Below are 17,240 nucleotides of genomic sequence, written 5' to 3' on the forward strand. Positions count from 1 at the left end.
GAACGATAGCATGACTTCGTCTCCCTTGGGTCGGTTTTCAGCAGTAGCAATTCATAGTTTTTTCCGGATTGATTGTACCCGCTGTGAGAAGTCCTCCGATATACTATATTCTGTGCCTTTCAGCTTCCTGCAATTCTTGAGAACGTTAGCCTTGTTTCTACCGTCCACAAGCTTAAAAATGACAGGTCAGCACTTATCTTCAGCCGGACGACCGATTCTATGAATACGCTCGAGAGCCACGCTTGGAACCTTCAGTGTGTGGGCCAGAATGGTTTCACCAACGATCTTCTCAAGGCTCTGATGCCTTTCTTCTGTATGTTCTTTTATGCCATACACCATCAGGTTGTTTCTTCTACTCCTATTCTCCAAATCATCTACCTTCAAAGCAAGTTTCTCGACTGTTGACTGAAGTGCATCTACTTTACATGTGTAATCAGTCACGGTGGCCGAAATCCCATCAATCTTGTGATCAATTGAAGACAGCTTATTACACGTATCGGTCAGCTTGCTGTTAGTGTCTTTCAAAGTTTGTTTGAGTTCACGAACGTCCTCAATTAAAGTTAAAAGCATCTCCTCAGTAGATGGTCCCGGATTCATCTCTACATCACCGCAAGAAGGCAGCAGATTCACAAAGCAATGGTAAATCGTACTAAGCACATCACTCAAAGACCATGGGCACGGCAAAAGCAAAATGCAGACATTGTTACTGCGATAGACGTACGCAAGGCGATCGTCTCTCACCTGGACGAAAAACAGAAAGGGATTCGTGAGCGACATTGTCGCTATGCCTCCGCCGCGCCCACTGGCCGGGATCCGTGAAGTGGTCGGCATTTCACACTGCCAGGACGGTGACGTAACCGATGTCGGCAAGGAATGTCCGCCAGGTGGTGATGCCCAAGTGCGCATGGTCAGGAACATGTCATTGGTGTCGCATTTTTGGGGACTGGTAGGCTTAACCATGCAGTAATCCTTTTTCCTGTTGCAGAAAGGCTGCAGCGTGCCTCGGTGGTTGAATCTGTCGAGCAGGTGAAAAGCACGGCCTGGACGAAAAAAAAGAAAAGGATTCGTGAGCGATATTGTCGCTATGCCTCCGCCGCGCCCCCAACACGCAAGCATTTGCATGTAGTATTGCTAACACGCAAGCATTTGCATGTAGTATTGCCACCTGCTGCAAGGCAGAGTTCATTTCTAATTGCTCACACCGAACCTTGTGACGCAACTGGTTATAAGGGGAAAAACAAGTGCGAAACTCAACCTTCAAAGGAACAAATTAAGGGAAAAGAGTTGCGCGTTATGACACGCATGACGGAACCCAACAGCCACCGAAACCAAGGAGCTTTAAGGATGTTTTCTTTTTTTCTATTACTGCGAAGTGTTGACAAAATCGCAGATTAATGCTGTAAATAAATTATGCCTTATGGATAATTGATAAGCAAGCAGAAGAAAAGCAACCACATGCCGCTGGTGGGATCCGAACCTACGACCTCCGAATTTTGCATCCGGTGCTCTACCAACTGAGCTACGGAGACGGCTGTCCAATCCTCTGGTTTCGGGGTATTTATGTGTAGTTTAACTGAACGTTCATATAACGCTCATGTAACCTTCGTTATATTTGACGCTTTTCGAAATGCATAAATATAAAAGGGACACTGCAGTGCACAGAGTTTAATTTTCATTGGTAAAAGCATATACAGAAAGCTTTTAGGACTTCCATAGTCGTTAAAAATATTTAAAGCAGATTTAAATACAGGCTTATCCACGGGTGATTTTAAACTTCGGGACAGAAATGATGCAGGTTAATTGAAAACACAGTTTCCATAGGTAGTAAAAAATTTGGATAAATATTATTTTTGTGAGCTGCAAACTTCGTGGGGTTACTACTTTGCAAAACCTTTTGTCAGCAAACTGAAAATACATCACGTCTGTTAACCTAAAAACGTGATAGCTGGATTGCACTTTGAGAAGTTAATATGGATAAGGAATTATCCTCGTGTAACGAAGGAATAACACTGGAAAAGCATGAGGTGCTGGTAATAATGCGTACAACCAAATTTTGAATGTGTTGGATAAAGTGAATATGACAGTGATCCCTACAAGCTGATATTCTATATTCAATGCGTCTGTGAAGGAATGAATAGTATAGCGAAAACAACGTGCATGAAGAAATAAAAAAAATTATTAGTGCACGGATATCTAAAGCGTTTTTTCTTGAGCTGGCTGATATGACGTTAAAATTTTTGTTTAAAATCAAGTTTAGCACAAAGCAATATAACGTTGGCGCTAGTGCAACTACAAATATGGCGAAGCTTAATGAACGCAAATGATTTATTATTTTATCATTTTCGTCTTCACGGGTTTGATAATTAGGTTTTTATCAAGACACCGCGTAGGAACGTGAACGAGTGTGTCACTTATTGCGCAGTTTATGATTACAGACCTCTCAGAAGAGAGAACGATTGTGTCGTCCTTAGGTAATATACTGTCACGTTGGCGTTGGCGTAGAGTCAGCAACAGCGTTAAGCGACCCAGAGTCAGTAGCGGCGTAGCCCTGGACGAGAGCGCTTCCTCAACCCTTCGTTCTCTTCTTGATCGGCGCGTTCTTCTTCCCGAGCGCTGGCGTCAATACAATAAGTATAAGCGATGGAGTTACGAAGGTCATTAATATAAATTTAAAAATCAAAGACCCGCGAATTATTTTCTGGGAAAACCTATTTCAGTACTTTAAAATACGCAAAATGAACACCCTACGAGCACAATGCGTGCCTGTCAAGTAAACAGCTTGACACTAAGGAGTGAATTTTTTAAACTCGGCATGAAACTGGATTCCTAAAACCGTTTTTCTGTAAAAGATAGGCATAAAAATAAAGCCACTCAGTTAGGGACAACTGCTTTTATAGGGTGGCCTGCGAGGTGTCGTGTGGGCTGACTGCGTCCAGGGAGTGGTGTTGTTTGCTGCTCCGTTCATCATCATCGCCAAGATAGTGTACGATGCTGCGCACCTGGAAGTCCCGCTTAGGCCTCTGGGTGCTTTTATCAGCCGGGACTACCTTTTAAGGTTAGTGAATACTTGCGACAATTTTTATTGTGTTATGATAGAGTAATCTATGGATGTTTCTATTATCAGTGAAAGCAAGCTTGGCTAATGGTTCACCTTCGAAAACCTGCCCGAGTTTGCCTGGTCCCGTATCGTATTCCTATTTGGCTTCCTTCACCACATAATAATAAGTGTGGAGATTCGACGGGTCGTATCTTATCTGCTGATTGTAATGCTCTATGACGAAGAGCAAATGTGATACAAAGCTGAGGCCCTGCGTCGAATTTGTTGCCATTTTTTCAGCGACATGTTTTTTGCTGGTGGAGCAGAAGTAAACCACGAAGTTCTGATGGGGGATTCCCAGTTATGTATTTAACCTTATGGAGACAAAGTATTCCCATGTTGCACTCTTGTTTCATACTTGCCGAGAAGACAACGTCGGCAATTATTTTTGAAATGAAAGATACTCAAATGCTCGAAAATGTGCACAGCATTCAATGAAGATTTGCCACAGCCGAAAGCGGAAATCATCAATGCGCACTGCATAAGTGGGATGCCTGGCCAGCAAAGCATATTCTGCGAACTTTGCGTTTTTATGTCTCCAGGAAGTTCCTACTCTAGGTAAGTTAATGCCAAAAACGCGTAATAAGGTGCGCTTATTAAAATATAAGAAGAGAACGGGGTTTGGTCTTTAGTCAGTACGCATATGACACTTCTGTCTAAAGCAACGGTAGGTTATAATGTCAATCATTTCCTGCTTTCTACTGGCTTACCTTTCTTGAAGCACTGTCTACAAGCTGCAAAGTGCACGGCGTTGTTCGTCAACCTTCCAATGTCTTTGCAATGCTTTCTAACATTTTAAGTTTTCTACCCTAGAAACAAATTTCACTTTTGCCATAGCACAAAAATGACCGCGTTATACGTGACTAAAATTTCTAAATGATCTCAATGCATAATGCAAATGACTTGCCTTAAATTTTGGATTAATAGTGTTAATTGCAATAAAATTCGTAAACTTTAGCAGGATGATGTAGAATTGTTGAATTTCACCCTCATGAAATAAAAGTAATGGCTCTCGCACCGCTAAATTTTTGCACTGCTTGATGCGTTGGCAAAAATGCGATCACACAATTTGTTTTCAACGCTTATTTGTATTATTCATATACGTTTTCTGCGCCCCCGCGATGTCTCGGTGGTTACGGCGCTCGACTGTTGATTCGGAAGAGGCGGGTTTGATCCCGGCCATGGCGGTCGAATTTCGATGTAGCCGAAATTCTAGACGCCCGTGTACTGCTGTGCGCTGTCAGTGCACGGTAAAGATCCCTATGTGTTCGAAATTTCCGGAGCCCTTAAACACAACGTCCCTCATAGCTTGAGTCGTTTCGGGATCTTAAACTACACATAAAAAAACACACAGTCAGTCACAGTATCCTACTCTTTCTACGGTAACCACCCTACGGATAGTTCCTACCGTAATAATCCTTCGGTTACGCACTCCGCTCCCGCCATACTCTACTTCCAAAGAATCCGCCCTCCAGGTGGTTCCCACCATAACAATCTTCCGGTTACGCTCTCCGCTCTCCCTAAGCGTAGTTGGTGTCGCCGTGGCAACACTTCTTACGCTTGTGCCATAACCTCAAACTTCAAGCCTTGTCACACTCGCCACACTCGTCTACCACATTCCTAACACGCGCCACGCCTTTTCCCTTCCGCGGTAACCACCTTTTGAGTGCATATTCCAACTCCCACTCTCGAACTTTTACGGTAACCGCCTGCTGGTGGTTTCCAACAGCCGCAAATCTTTTACGCCGACTACTACTACCATCAAAACTACGCGAAATATTGGAGCGGGCGCTTGGCAGATCTCAGTGTAAGAATAATTTGATGCAGTGAACTTTCATCTCGGTCCCGGCAGTTTCGTTAGCTTGAGTCTAAAATGTTCGGTAACCGAATATTTATTGTTTACATTTGGTCCCCCCTTCCGCAGATTTGACGCCGACTTGCGGGATGACGAGACAGTATGGGCGCACGCCGTCGGCACAGTGCCCTTCCACCTGGTGCGGGACGGCATAGACCAGATGGTTGTCCAGAGGTTTCTGGCAGCGAGAAACGTCCGCAGTGCACGGAGGTCAGGAACTGATGCACTCTTTAACAGTGAAGTTTCCTAAGTGAAGTTTTGGATTTATTCTGAAATGGAAGCTTGCCGTCACTAGCATAAAAGGATTAGAATAGCACATTAGAATAGAGCAAAAGCTTTACTCAAGCTCTGTGCCCTTTCAATAGTTTTCAACATTAAACCAGTGCGTGAATACTTTCCCCATTTATTGAGTAATGAGGGCTACAAATTCAGCCCTGCCAGTAAAGGCCGCCAGAAAAGGCAGTGTGATTTTTTTTCCCTCGCAAGCACTGGTCCATTGTATCTTGCACTGTAACAATTTTGACATCATGGTAGACACCCATAACAAAGAGCGTCAGTCACGACGTAAACTAATGCAAGATAAGTTTTATTGAATCCAGTGTCGGAAGCCAGGAAGGATTCCTTCGTTGTATACAGGCAAAGAATCACGGTAAGGTTTCATTACCACGAAGTCATGATCCACTAAAGCATGGCGCTGTGATCCAGGCTTTCCACGTGACTTCAATAAAATTACAGCCAAGCGAACTTTTGACTCGGGATCCTATTGCAACAAATGTGTTATCGGCCTCCCAACTTTTGTGCAGGGTTGTGTGGGCGGGAGCTGCCATGACAATGTTCTTCATTGCAACGATATCACTGGTGGCCCTGGCGCTGACTTACTGGTACCATGACTGCGACCCTATGTTGGCTGGCACAATTATGCGCTTCGATCAGGTGGGATATATGTGTGCAGCGTAACGTAACATTGTAAGATTGAAAGACGTGCAGCAAAAATAAAGAAGAAATATTGTTCTTTAATCTAAGCTGTCACACAAGCTTCTTACTAGTACTATCGCGGTCATTTTCTCAAGGCTGTGTGCTTGCGCTTAATATACCGACGTAATCTTAATTATAAACGTATAGTCAAGAGCACTCAATATCTGGTGGGCGAAAATTGCGCCAAGGTATTTGAAAACAGGTTATGTTACCACAGAAACTTAAAGGGTAGCAGTCATTGACAAAAAAAATTATATTCCCGGTTACACAGCAGTATTATTGTAGCACTCGTAATAATAAAGCAGTAGCTACAAGCGTCAATAACAACTTATGAACTGTGTAGACGAATGCCAAAAATAAATATATTAAGAAAAACACAACCCGTGTTGACTGAGTACAGGGCATCGCAGAAAAGAATTAAATACAACATACAGACATTAAAAAAAACAGAGGGAACATGTAAGCTCCACTTTAAGGCCCGAATCGATAGTCTAATGCGGAATTGGTCATTATAAGCATTCATTTGCATTCATTTCTTGCACAATGGTGGAGCTGTTGAGCAGAACATCATTGCTCAGCTTTGGCAGGTGCTGCTACAGGTGTGCCTTGTGCGAGGAGAGTCGCTCTTCCGGAGCAACCTCTCGCGTTCAGTCATCACTGTAACTGCAACCTGCTAAGGTGGGCAGCTTGTCCACAATCCGATGGCCAGCTTGGGATGACGCCAGAAGGTCACGTGACCTAGGTGGCCCACCCAGGCCGCTTGTCAGGATGCGGCCACCCAGCCCACCGTACTCCACCTGATTTATCGCTAACAACGCCCACAACGCCGAATTTTCTGCAGAACGGGACAATTACCGCTATCACGTTATTATACAAGAAAGGACTGGAAGCTTACCAAGTTCAAGGCAAATTCAGATGACTGAAAGACCGCTATAGGTAACTATGGGTATTTGCGGGTCGCGCGCCGAGTAAAATGAAGGGAAAAAATTTCTAAACGTTCAGGAGGATCCGCCCTCTCGCAACTGGTACCCACCGTACGACCGAGGTCCCCCTCTCTCCGCGATATTAAAGCTGCGTGCGTGGCCACAAGCGGTTCGATATAATGCGAGCCTATTGAGAAGTCAGAAGGTGGGAGCCCTAGTTTTACGCGTGCTGCAGCGCATCCTCTCTTTTTCAGCGCCGCAGCCCACTTCTAGAACTTTCGTGCTCTTTATTGAAGAGCGCGTTCCGTTCTATTGGTGTTTGTGGCCAGGCTTCGCCCAGCGATGTAGGCAGGCCCCGGCTGTCAGGAAGCCGCGATGCGCGGGCAGTGACCTCAAGTGTAGCTTATTTGTAAGCTCTTGTAGTGACTGTGAAGCTTCTGTTTGGTCCGTGTGCATCAGTTTTTGTATTTTTTCTGAAGTTTCATAAAGATCACTTTTTCTGTCACCCGTCTGTCACCGTCTGTAGATCGCCCGGCTCTGTGCTACGCGTCCTTTGCCAAGTCAACATCACCCTCGAGATAGCTAGGTGGGAGAAGAACCTGACCTCAGCGACACAGCCAAAACAAGATTCGGCGACCACCTGCACTCCGCAAGAGCCAGCGCGTTACTCAAGCCGGTGCAACGCGTTACAATTGTTATTAGGCATCCCGGTCATTTAGAGGAAGCCGAACATTAGACGCGTTGAAGGAGACCAAGGAGTGTAAGTAGTGACGGCCAGAGGCACTAATGGCAGGAGGTGGCCACACAGCGACAATGACGTGCCGAGAAAGGAACAAAGGTTGCCAAGTGAGAGGGATTTTCTGCGTCTGTTGGCGCGCGCAGCTCAGGCATTAAGAACTGCATGAAGAGGTGTGTGTGTGGGGGGGGGGGGGGGGGGGGGGACATGTTGTTGTTGAGTAGCTTTAAAGCTGAATGGGTAGTAGGAAAGAGAGTAGGGACTGGTGAAGCGAACGAAATGTGGCGGCAAGAGAGTACCAGCTGAAGCTCCGAGGAATGAAGATTCAGGCGCTTTAAGGAGAGCGAGAAGCTTGCAAGGCAGAAACAGGAGCCCGCAAAAGTGTGCCAGAAGCATAGAGGAAGATTCATTTCTTCATCGCCGAACTAGTGGCCCAAAATAAAACAGACTGAGGCCGTTGAGCGCATCGCACTGCAAAGATCCCAGTAGGCGCCGGTGAGTGCGAAGTACATTGCTACCGGTTATGACCCCGGTAGGTGCGTGCATTGAAGCTTAAAACTCTATCGCACAGTGCGCAGAGATCCCTGAGGCACTCTCTAACGCGTTGAGCGTATCAGATTGCGAGCATGACGAAACTCACCAGCCTAGCTTGGCAAAAAGCGCTCTCGGCGCAGCGAGAACCGCATTATACGAAACTAACGAGCACGCCGAAACCAATGTGTCGTTTCCTGCAGCTAGGAACGCATCGAATGGCGGCCGTGATGCAACGGTCATAACAAAATATGCAGAGTACTTCAATTAAGATTTGACACAATTTTTTAGCTAGACTTTTTGAATTCGAAGAGCTCCTTTTTCGGCGTAGCGTTGCGAGCGGTGAAGTAGAGCTTTTGCCAAAAATATACAGCCCGAGGGATTTGCTACCAAGCCCTGTAGCGTGGCTTTTTAGCGCAGTTGACAGTTCTAAGCGTGGTAGGGTTGCGGACTTAAGTTCCTGCAGCCTTCCTAAGATTAGGGTCGGTGTGTATGCAAGAGAAGCCACGCTGCGAGGCTCAGTAGCAGACACCTTGGGCTGTATACTCTTGGCGAAGACTGTACATCAGGCTACAGCTAAGGCATGCTAAATAGCAGGCTGGTTAACTAATATTGAATAGTTAGCTGCTTACCTATTATTTTTTAGGGTCGTTAATTAGAGGTGTGTAGCACATGGTAAGTAATATCTATATCACTCTTTAGAATTTCGAAAATGTGTTTACCCTAGGCTCTTTGGCCCAAAGAATTTGGCTACATCGGGCCAAAATGCATGCGCTTTAGAAAAGCTTGCAGGCAAACCAACCTTCCAATGCACGTAACTCGTCGCAACAGCAAAATATTATTGGGCCGCAGCTTCGAGATTAATCGCGATATCAAAATTTTAAAAACAAATACGTATATTACTTGAGGTGAGCTAAACGCACTTTTTTAATTAAGAAGGCTAACAGTAATGATTAAATAGTAACTATACAATATTATTTAACCACCCTGGCAATTAGCACCTTTAACCTGAATTCCGGTGTACCACACTGCTGACGATGCAATGCCAAAAAAGAGGTCTTCTAAATCTAAAACTATTTTTAAACACTTGCAAAGAGGCATCTTGATGGCCGGTGGCGGTCAGGGACCGGTTGCAAACTGGATGACTCCGGTAGGACTGTTTAACCACGCGGCAGAGCTGGGACATCCGAGATTTCGAAAAGGAACGCGAGCGATGACATCGCTAAGATGGCTTCCTACGCAATCAGTGGAGGTAACGGGTGCCAAATTTTCACGACAAGCACGCAATGGGAATCTACTTCACTCGAAGAGCCAACCTTTGCGAGCAATGCGTGCAATGAGATCGCTGAGATACTACAATAAACACGCGATAATGTGCGCGATGGAGTCATCAGGTTCGCTAAATAGACGACTCCGTTGACGCAATGCATCTGCGCAACTCCAGAGATTGTCAGGGCGGCGCTAACCCGTCATGCGATCCTGAGTAGCGCTGCGCAGGCTATTGTGAATGTGGCACATATATTAAGGAGCCTAAATTAAATTTTAAAGGAAAAAGGTGTGAAGAAGACGACGCGAAAAGACCGAAGAATAAAGAAGAGGAAGAAGAAGCATTCGACTACCACGACTTCCAATCTATCAGACTACATACTATTACCACTCCTTTTCCCGTCAAAAATTTCCTGTATCCAGTAATTAACCGCCTGTGTCTTGGCCACTCCCCCGTAGTGGGTATGTACCAGCAACGCCTGAGGCCTTCCTTCCTTCCTTCCTTCCTTCCTTCTTAACAAACTCGCACAAAACGATATTGATCTCCAAAACACAACACGCCACAAACTGTTCGAGTATTTTTTGTCTACCTAATTCTTCTTTCTTTCACCATCATTGTAAGTTTTCTTTCCAGCCAGGACAATGCTGTTGATTTTATGCTGACTACTGTAACCGGATAACAGCGCTGCTATATGTATTTTTTTATTTTCCTTATTGTATTGTATTGTATTTTCTTTATTTCTTTATTGTATTGCTGTCAAAGTGGGGGCCCGTGGCCTTGTCAAGCTGTCAAACGGCAGCTTTTACTACGGGTCCCCGCCATCATCTGTACCATGGTGGCAAATAAATTTGAATTTGAATTTGAATTTGAATTTGAGGGAGATGATTGGTGGAGAAGCATTCGGTGAGGTGGAGAGAGATGATTGGTGGAGAAGAGAAGAAGACGACGACAAGGCTTACGTGAACTAACACCGATGCTATAAAAGGGCAAGTGAGAGCGAGGGCCTGGGGGGAAACAGCAGATAAGCAAAGGCTCCGGCAGGTCAGGGACACATCGGCTGGAAGAGAGCGACGCCGGCTACTGCTCCGGTGAGCTCGCGTTCTACGACATCGCACCGTGGACTTCCTGCCATGCCTGAGCCCGTTCCGAGGTGTGAACAGAGGACGCTACCACCTGCTACGGCCAGGGGTGTCTCCAGCGCTGTTGCCACCCATCCGGGTGGTGCCCCCAACACCAACAACACCAGCAACACCTCCACGGGCGCTTGGACCGGGAGCTTGCCCGATGCAGCCACCGACGCCGCCAGCGACGCCAGCCCAAGCACGGCGAATGCCGCCTCGACGCCGCCTACTGGATCCATACAATGCCGCAGCCACACCGAACCAACCGTGAGCACGAACGCCGACCGCTAATAGTAAAACACTAGTAGTAGACGCTAGTAGCAGTGTGTTCTGGTCGTGTGTATTTATAGTCTGTGTTTTGTGTTAGTATTGTTAGTTTTGTGTTCTAGTGTGTGTGCCACGTAGGGAGTATTAAATGTGCGCTTGTGGGGGTACACCCGTCGCCTAGTGCATTGTTTCGGTCCGAGTGTTCTCCGGAAAGATACGTGACAAAGATAAGTGGCGAGCTTGTGCCAGGATTCATTTCCTTTTTTCTTTTTGCTATGTCTCGGATCATTCCGATCTCTCGACGGCAGAAAGGATGGATTTGGTAAGAACGTTAGAACTGGCGCTCAAGCTAGGATTAAGCAAGGAAGAGGCGATGCATCTCTATGGGGAGGAGGGAAAGAGGCAGAGAGAGGAAAGGGCGCAAGCACGCGCAGATGTTCGTGAGGCAGAAGAGCGAGAGGCTAGAAGGATAGAACGGGAGGAGTTTCTTTTGTGGAAACAGGCGCATGTCGCGGGAGGATCGGAGGAGGTCACGGATAGTGATCAGCGTTCCTTAGCGGGTAGAGAATCTCCTAGACCGGCCAGAATTTGTCCAAGGAAGCTGATGGCTCCCTTCGATGACAAAAGAGATGATCTGGACGCATATCTGCAACGATTCGAGTGGATAGCTTTGGGGCAAGGCTGGGAGCGCAGTGAATGGGCCATGGCATTAAGAATTTGTTTAGTCGGAGAGGCGCTGAATGTGTTTTGAAGGATGCCTGCTGCTGATTCCATGGACTACGAGAAAGTCAAAAAGGCAGTCCTCCAAAGATTCAGGCTTACGGCAGAGGGTTTTCGTGAGAGATTTCGCACCGCGAAACCTGAGGAATTCGGAAACCGCGAAGCAGTTTTTCTGCAGGCTGACCACCTATTTTGATAGGTGGCTTAATATGTCAAACACAGAAAAGAGTTTTGAAGGTGTGCGTGACAAGCTGGTCACAGAGCAATTTTTAGCGTGCTGCAGCTCAAAGCTAGCGCTATTCCTGAAAGTAAGAAAGTTGTGTTCATTGGAAGAGTTCGCCGACACTGCAGACCAATTCCTCGAGGCTCAAGGGCTAAGAAATTTCAGTAAGGCAAAGGAGGAAACCCAAAAGACCTTAGAGGCAGATGCGGCAAAACCAAGATCATACGGCAGTGCATCTAAGGCGCCAGTAAGGTGTTTTCTCTGCGGCAAGGTGGGACACCGTGCAGCTGACTGTCGGACTAGTAGTGCTGCCCAAAAAACACAGGTGGTGTGTCAAGGTTGTAAGCGGAGGGGTCATGCTCTGGATGAGTGCCGATACAGAACGCAGGACCGAGCTGCATGCGTTGTCGACACTAGGGTAGAACTTGTCACGCCATCCGAAGTTCCACAGCTGAAAGGAGAGCAAACGCCTCTGGAAAATGAGGCAGTGAGTGGAACACCCAAGTCGAAAGCAGCAATGCCAGTGGTGGTTGGGCAAAGAGGGGACCGTCCTATTTTGGTGCTTAGAGACAGCGGAGCTAATACAGCCTTGGTTCTTAGAAGCCTGTTGAAGGACGAGGATCTTTCAGGGGAAGCGTCGGCCGTCACTCTGGTAGATAGCACAGTAAGGTACCTTCCTGAAGCCAGGATTCTAGTGTCCACGCCATATTATACTGGGCAGGTAGTGGCAAAATGCGTAGACCAACCCATCTATGATCTCATCTTGGGGAACATTACGCGTGCAAGAGGTGTCGAAGACCCCGATCACGAGTGGAGGATGCTCGACGTTGAAGAGCATCCAAAGGAGAAAAGGCCCGCGACAGCTCAGACAGGTGCAGTCAGTTTCTCGTCGGCAGTGGAGACAAGAGCTCAAGCGACAGCCCAAGCAACGCTGCGTCCGCTCTCCACTCCTGTTACGATGTGCCTGAGCGTAACACCGGGCGAAATTGCAATTAGGCAAAAAGAAGACCCGAGCTTGAAGACCTGCTTCCAAAGAGCCGGGGAACAGGTGAAATGAAAGAACAGTCGGACGTCATTCGAGTATCAATTGGTAAATGGTCTTTTGCACAGGGAATGCATATTTAGTTCAGGAAGGCGGGTCCAACAGCTAGTGTTACCAAGAGATATGCGAGAGATCGTGCTACGCCCAGGACATGACGCCATTATGGCCGGACACCAGGGTGTTCAAAAAACGGTGTCTACGATCACCGAGGAGTTCTTTTGTACGGGTGCTCAGAGTGACGTTATGCGCTTTGTTCGTTCATGTGACGTGTGCCAGCGCACAGTTCCGAAGGGAAGAGTTGGTCCCGTACCTCTGGCCGAGATGCCAGCCATCGACCTACCGTTTCAGCGAGTGGCGATTGACACTGTGGGGCCAATCTCTCCAGTATCCGCCAAAGGCAACAGATATGTGCTTACTCTGGTTGATGTGGCCACTCGTTATCCTGATGCTATTCCACTGAGAACGATTGAGAGTATCCAAGTGGCGGAGGGTCATGTGGAAATGTTTTCGCGTAACGGGATCCCGAGGGAAATTTTGAGTGACCGGGGCTCGAACTTCACATCGGAGCTAATGAAGGAGGTTAACCGCCTTTTGTCAGTAAGACTGTTACTGACGACGCCTTACCATCCCATGTGTAATGGGCTTGCAGAGCGGTTCAACAGCACCCTCAAAAACATGATCAAGAAAATGTGCCAGGAGAGACCTACTGATTGGGATAGATATCTCCCAGATCTTTTGTTCGCTTACTGCGAAGTACCACAAACGAGTATTGGTTTCTCGCCTTTCGAGATGTTATATGGGAGAACCGTTAGAAGTCCACTTGCAATACTCAAGGAGCTGTGGGCTAATAAAGAGATTGCATAAGATCTCAAGACCGCATACACATACGTGTTTCAGTTGCGGGATAGGTTGAAATAAACATGCAGGCTTGCACATCAAAGTCATGAAAAGGCGCGTGAACGCCGCAAGAGATATTATGAAAAGAAAGCCATTAACAAAAATCTGAATCCGGGCGACAAGGTTCTTGTGTTGCTACCCACGGATCATGATAAGTTAATGACGCATTGGAAGGGCCCATACCTTGTGACTCGGAAGAAAAAGGATATCGATTATGAGGTATTGATAGATGGCATTAAGAGGGTTTTCCATGTAAATATGTTGAAGAAATATGAAGAAAGAGGTCCCGTATGGCGGTACGCCCCCAAGACAGCTTCTTCGGTAGTGGCCGAGGAGACAGGCGATGTTGCCGAGGTGTCCACGTTCAGTGGGAAGAAAAACGCAGGAGGGGATGAGATACTGAAGAAGCCCAATTTGAATGCAGACAGAGGATTACAGCTGTACTCCAAATCAAGGGGAGACGTTTTGGGATGGGCCAAGCCAAACTTAGGTCATATGTTACAAATTAGACTTGTATAGAGATAGTGCTAACTGGTCAGCTCTGGGTGCCTCTGGGATATATCCTGATGTTGCTGTGTTAATGTATCTCTGGGATTTACCTTGTTGTTGTTGTTGCTATTGTTGGTATTATGTGATTATACAAGGGAGCGTGTTGTGGACACGAACATGTTTATTAAGGACCCTGTACGGACAACGGCAGTGGTGTGTTAGTGTTCTGAAAACGCCGTTTGGTGTGCTATGTTAGTGGTGTGCTTTTGGTGTGTGGTGGACATCTGCGGGGTAGTGTGTGCTAGGTCCAGCATCGCCTCAGTAGATAGTCGGTTGGCTGGATGGCTTGGAGGTGAGGGTGACGTGAGCAGTTTTTCATGAAAAATCTCTTGAGAGAGGGGGCCCTTGTCACATATATTAAGCAGCCTAAATTAAATTTTAAAGGAAATAGGTGTGAAGAAGACGCGAATTGACCGAAGAATAAAGAAGAGGAAGACGAAGCATTCGGTGAGGTGGAGGGAGATGATTGGTGGAGAAGCATTCGGTGAGATGGAGAGAGATTTTTGGTGGAGAAGAGAAGAAGACGACGACAAGGCATACGAGGACTAACACCGAGGCTACAAAAGGGCGAGTGAGAGCGAGGCCCTCGGGGGAAACAGCAGAGAAGCGGAGGCTCCGGCAGGTCAGGGACACATCGGCTGGAAGAGAGCGACGCCGGCTACTGCTCGGGTGAGCTCGCGTTCTACGACATCCCTTCGTGGACCCCCTGCCGTGCCTGAGCCCGTTCCGGGGAGTCAACAGAGGACGCTACCACCTGCTACGGCCAGGGGTGCTCCAGCGCTGTTGCCACCCATCCGGGTGGTGCCCCCAACGCCAACAGCACCAGCATCACCTCCACGGGGGCTTGGACCGGGAGCTTGTACGACGCATCCACCGACGCCGCCAGCGACGCCAGCCCAAGCACGGCGTATGCCGCCTCGACGCCGCCTACTGGAACCATACAACGCCGCAGCCACACCGAACCAACCGTGAGCACGAACGCCGACCGCTAATAGTAGAACACTAGTAGTAGACGCTAGTAGCAGTGTGCTCGGGTCGTGTGTATTTATAGTCTTTGTGTTTTGTGTTAGTTTTGTTAGTTTTGTCTTCTAGTGTGTGCCACGTAGGGACTATTAAATGTGCGTTTGTGTCGGTACACCCGTCGCCTAGTCCATTCTTTCGGTCCGAGTGTTCTCCGGAGAGATCCGTGACAGAATGTTCCCGCTGGTGTGTGCATTTCTTGCGTGTGTTTGTGTGCAGCGACAGGACCTAAGGGTGGTCCAGGAACACTGCACGAAAAATGACTTCAGGAACTGTGGTGCGTGCGCAACAGCAAGAACAGTGTCATGCCGCGAATGTGGCTCATGGTGGGAAAGGACTTGTGGTGGTGACATCAACGTTGATATCTGTGCTGATACTGCCTTGGGGAGTAAATTTGAGCTGTTGCTACGGTTACCTGTGACTTTTCAACGTTCCTTGATGTTTTCATCACGAATTCTTGCCAGGCTGATATCAGGTCTGAAGTTCGTTCCTATCACATCAGCGACCACATGCCAACATTTTCCTTGAAATCCTAAAGTAAAAAATAAATATAAGCATTCTCCTATATTTCATTCAATCACGAGTGAAAACCTTGCCCACCCTCTATACCCCTTAAGCACTGTTTCGCCTTGTTTGTGGAAATAAACTCAATCTAAAACACTGGAACTGTGCACGCCAACTTTTGGTGTGAAGGCGCCCAATCGCGGCCTTTTTTCTGTGTTCAGATTGGATGGGCAAAAGAGCACAGCAATGTTCGTATGGTGGGGCCTCTAAGGTAGATATTGCTAACGTGCCAGAGAAAGAGAACAAAAATAAATTTCTTGAACAATATCGAGAGCGAGTGCTACGGTAAGACCACCGCACCGCACGGCCCAGAGCCTTCTCTCCCCGCGAGCATGGTGAAGCGGCGCGCACGTACGCTGTTCGAAATAGTTCGAACCCTATTGAGAAGTTAGGCGCACCGATCCCAAGCTTAACGCATCCTGCGGGGCCTGCTTTTTTTTTTCTCAGCCCTGCTGCCAACTTCTAGAAATTTCGCTTTTGTCACTTAAGGGCGTTTTCGTTCCGTTAGAGGCGGTTAGTGTTCGAGCTTTGTGGCGCGAAGTAGCCAATTCCTGGCTTTCGGGATGCCGTGATTTGTGAGCAGTGACAAGATGGATAGACAAAGGTCGCGAACGCTGGGCTACATAGCTGTCTGGAACCAAATGAAAACGATATCGCCTCTGGAGCGGAACCGAAACGCCAAATTTGTCGGTGAGGGCGAAACAGATAAAGGAAAATATTTAGTTATAGCTTTTAGGCATTTATCGCTTAAGACACCACCATAGTTAATAGCTTTAAAAATATTAGTTGTATATATTTGGGTGTAAAATCAACGATCTCTGTGAAACAAAATTATTTATGTTCGCGTTCTTTAACAGACACAGCCAGCGGCTGATATGCCGTTTACTCATTTAGCCTGAATATTTTGCGGCTGGCCTGTCGCTATCTGCAGGCTACCGGTTGCATTTGCCGGCGTATCTCTTCCTCTCGTGACTTCCCCTCATGCCTGCGGCTGGTGGCCTTTGATCAACGTTAATTTCAGGTGCTTGGTTACTTTTTGCCCTCGAGCTACGTTCTCGTCAACTACGTGCACTCTGCTGCTTTCTGTCATACCAGCCATAGTTCCAGCCGAATTGTTTGGCGCTGCTGCCCTCAGGGAAACAGTGTGGTTCGTGTCAAAGAGCACACAGCACGCGAAGAACTGACCCTACGTAGGAAAGTGCTAAATTGGAAACACCTCCGCTGGCTTCACATTACAACGGTAGGGTGTAACTGTCATTTTCATGCTGCAGTATGCCGTAGTCACTAAGTGCTTTCACCGGCCAGAAAGGTGTCTTACAACATCTGTTCGGGACGATTTGGAGGCAACTTTCGGATGATCACTTGGTAGTTTGTACGAAGTCACATGTTAAGCGTGAAATTCTGTTAATTTCGTGGCACCTGCAATGAGACTAATTACTGTGCATTGTTTTGC

The 17,240-nt window shown here is 47.2% G+C and overlaps 1 protein-coding gene across 1 annotated transcript in view; it reads left to right on the forward strand.

Moving 5' to 3' along the window:
* LOC144106342 (putative sodium-dependent multivitamin transporter) overlaps positions 1 to 17,240 on the forward strand; it is a 76,073-nt gene that overhangs the window by 27,697 nt on the left and 31,136 nt on the right. The window contains exons 6-8 of the mRNA XM_077639114.1: positions 2,898 to 3,055; positions 5,022 to 5,162; positions 5,756 to 5,885. Of these exons, the coding sequence (XP_077495240.1) occupies positions 2,898 to 3,055; positions 5,022 to 5,162; positions 5,756 to 5,885 (429 nt within the window). The remainder of the gene's footprint in view (positions 1 to 2,897; positions 3,056 to 5,021; positions 5,163 to 5,755; positions 5,886 to 17,240) is intronic.

The sequence above is a fragment of the Amblyomma americanum genome, chromosome 10 (genome assembly GCF_052857255.1).
Source record: "Amblyomma americanum isolate KBUSLIRL-KWMA chromosome 10, ASM5285725v1, whole genome shotgun sequence".
NCBI lineage: Eukaryota > Metazoa > Arthropoda > Arachnida > Ixodida > Ixodidae > Amblyomma > Amblyomma americanum.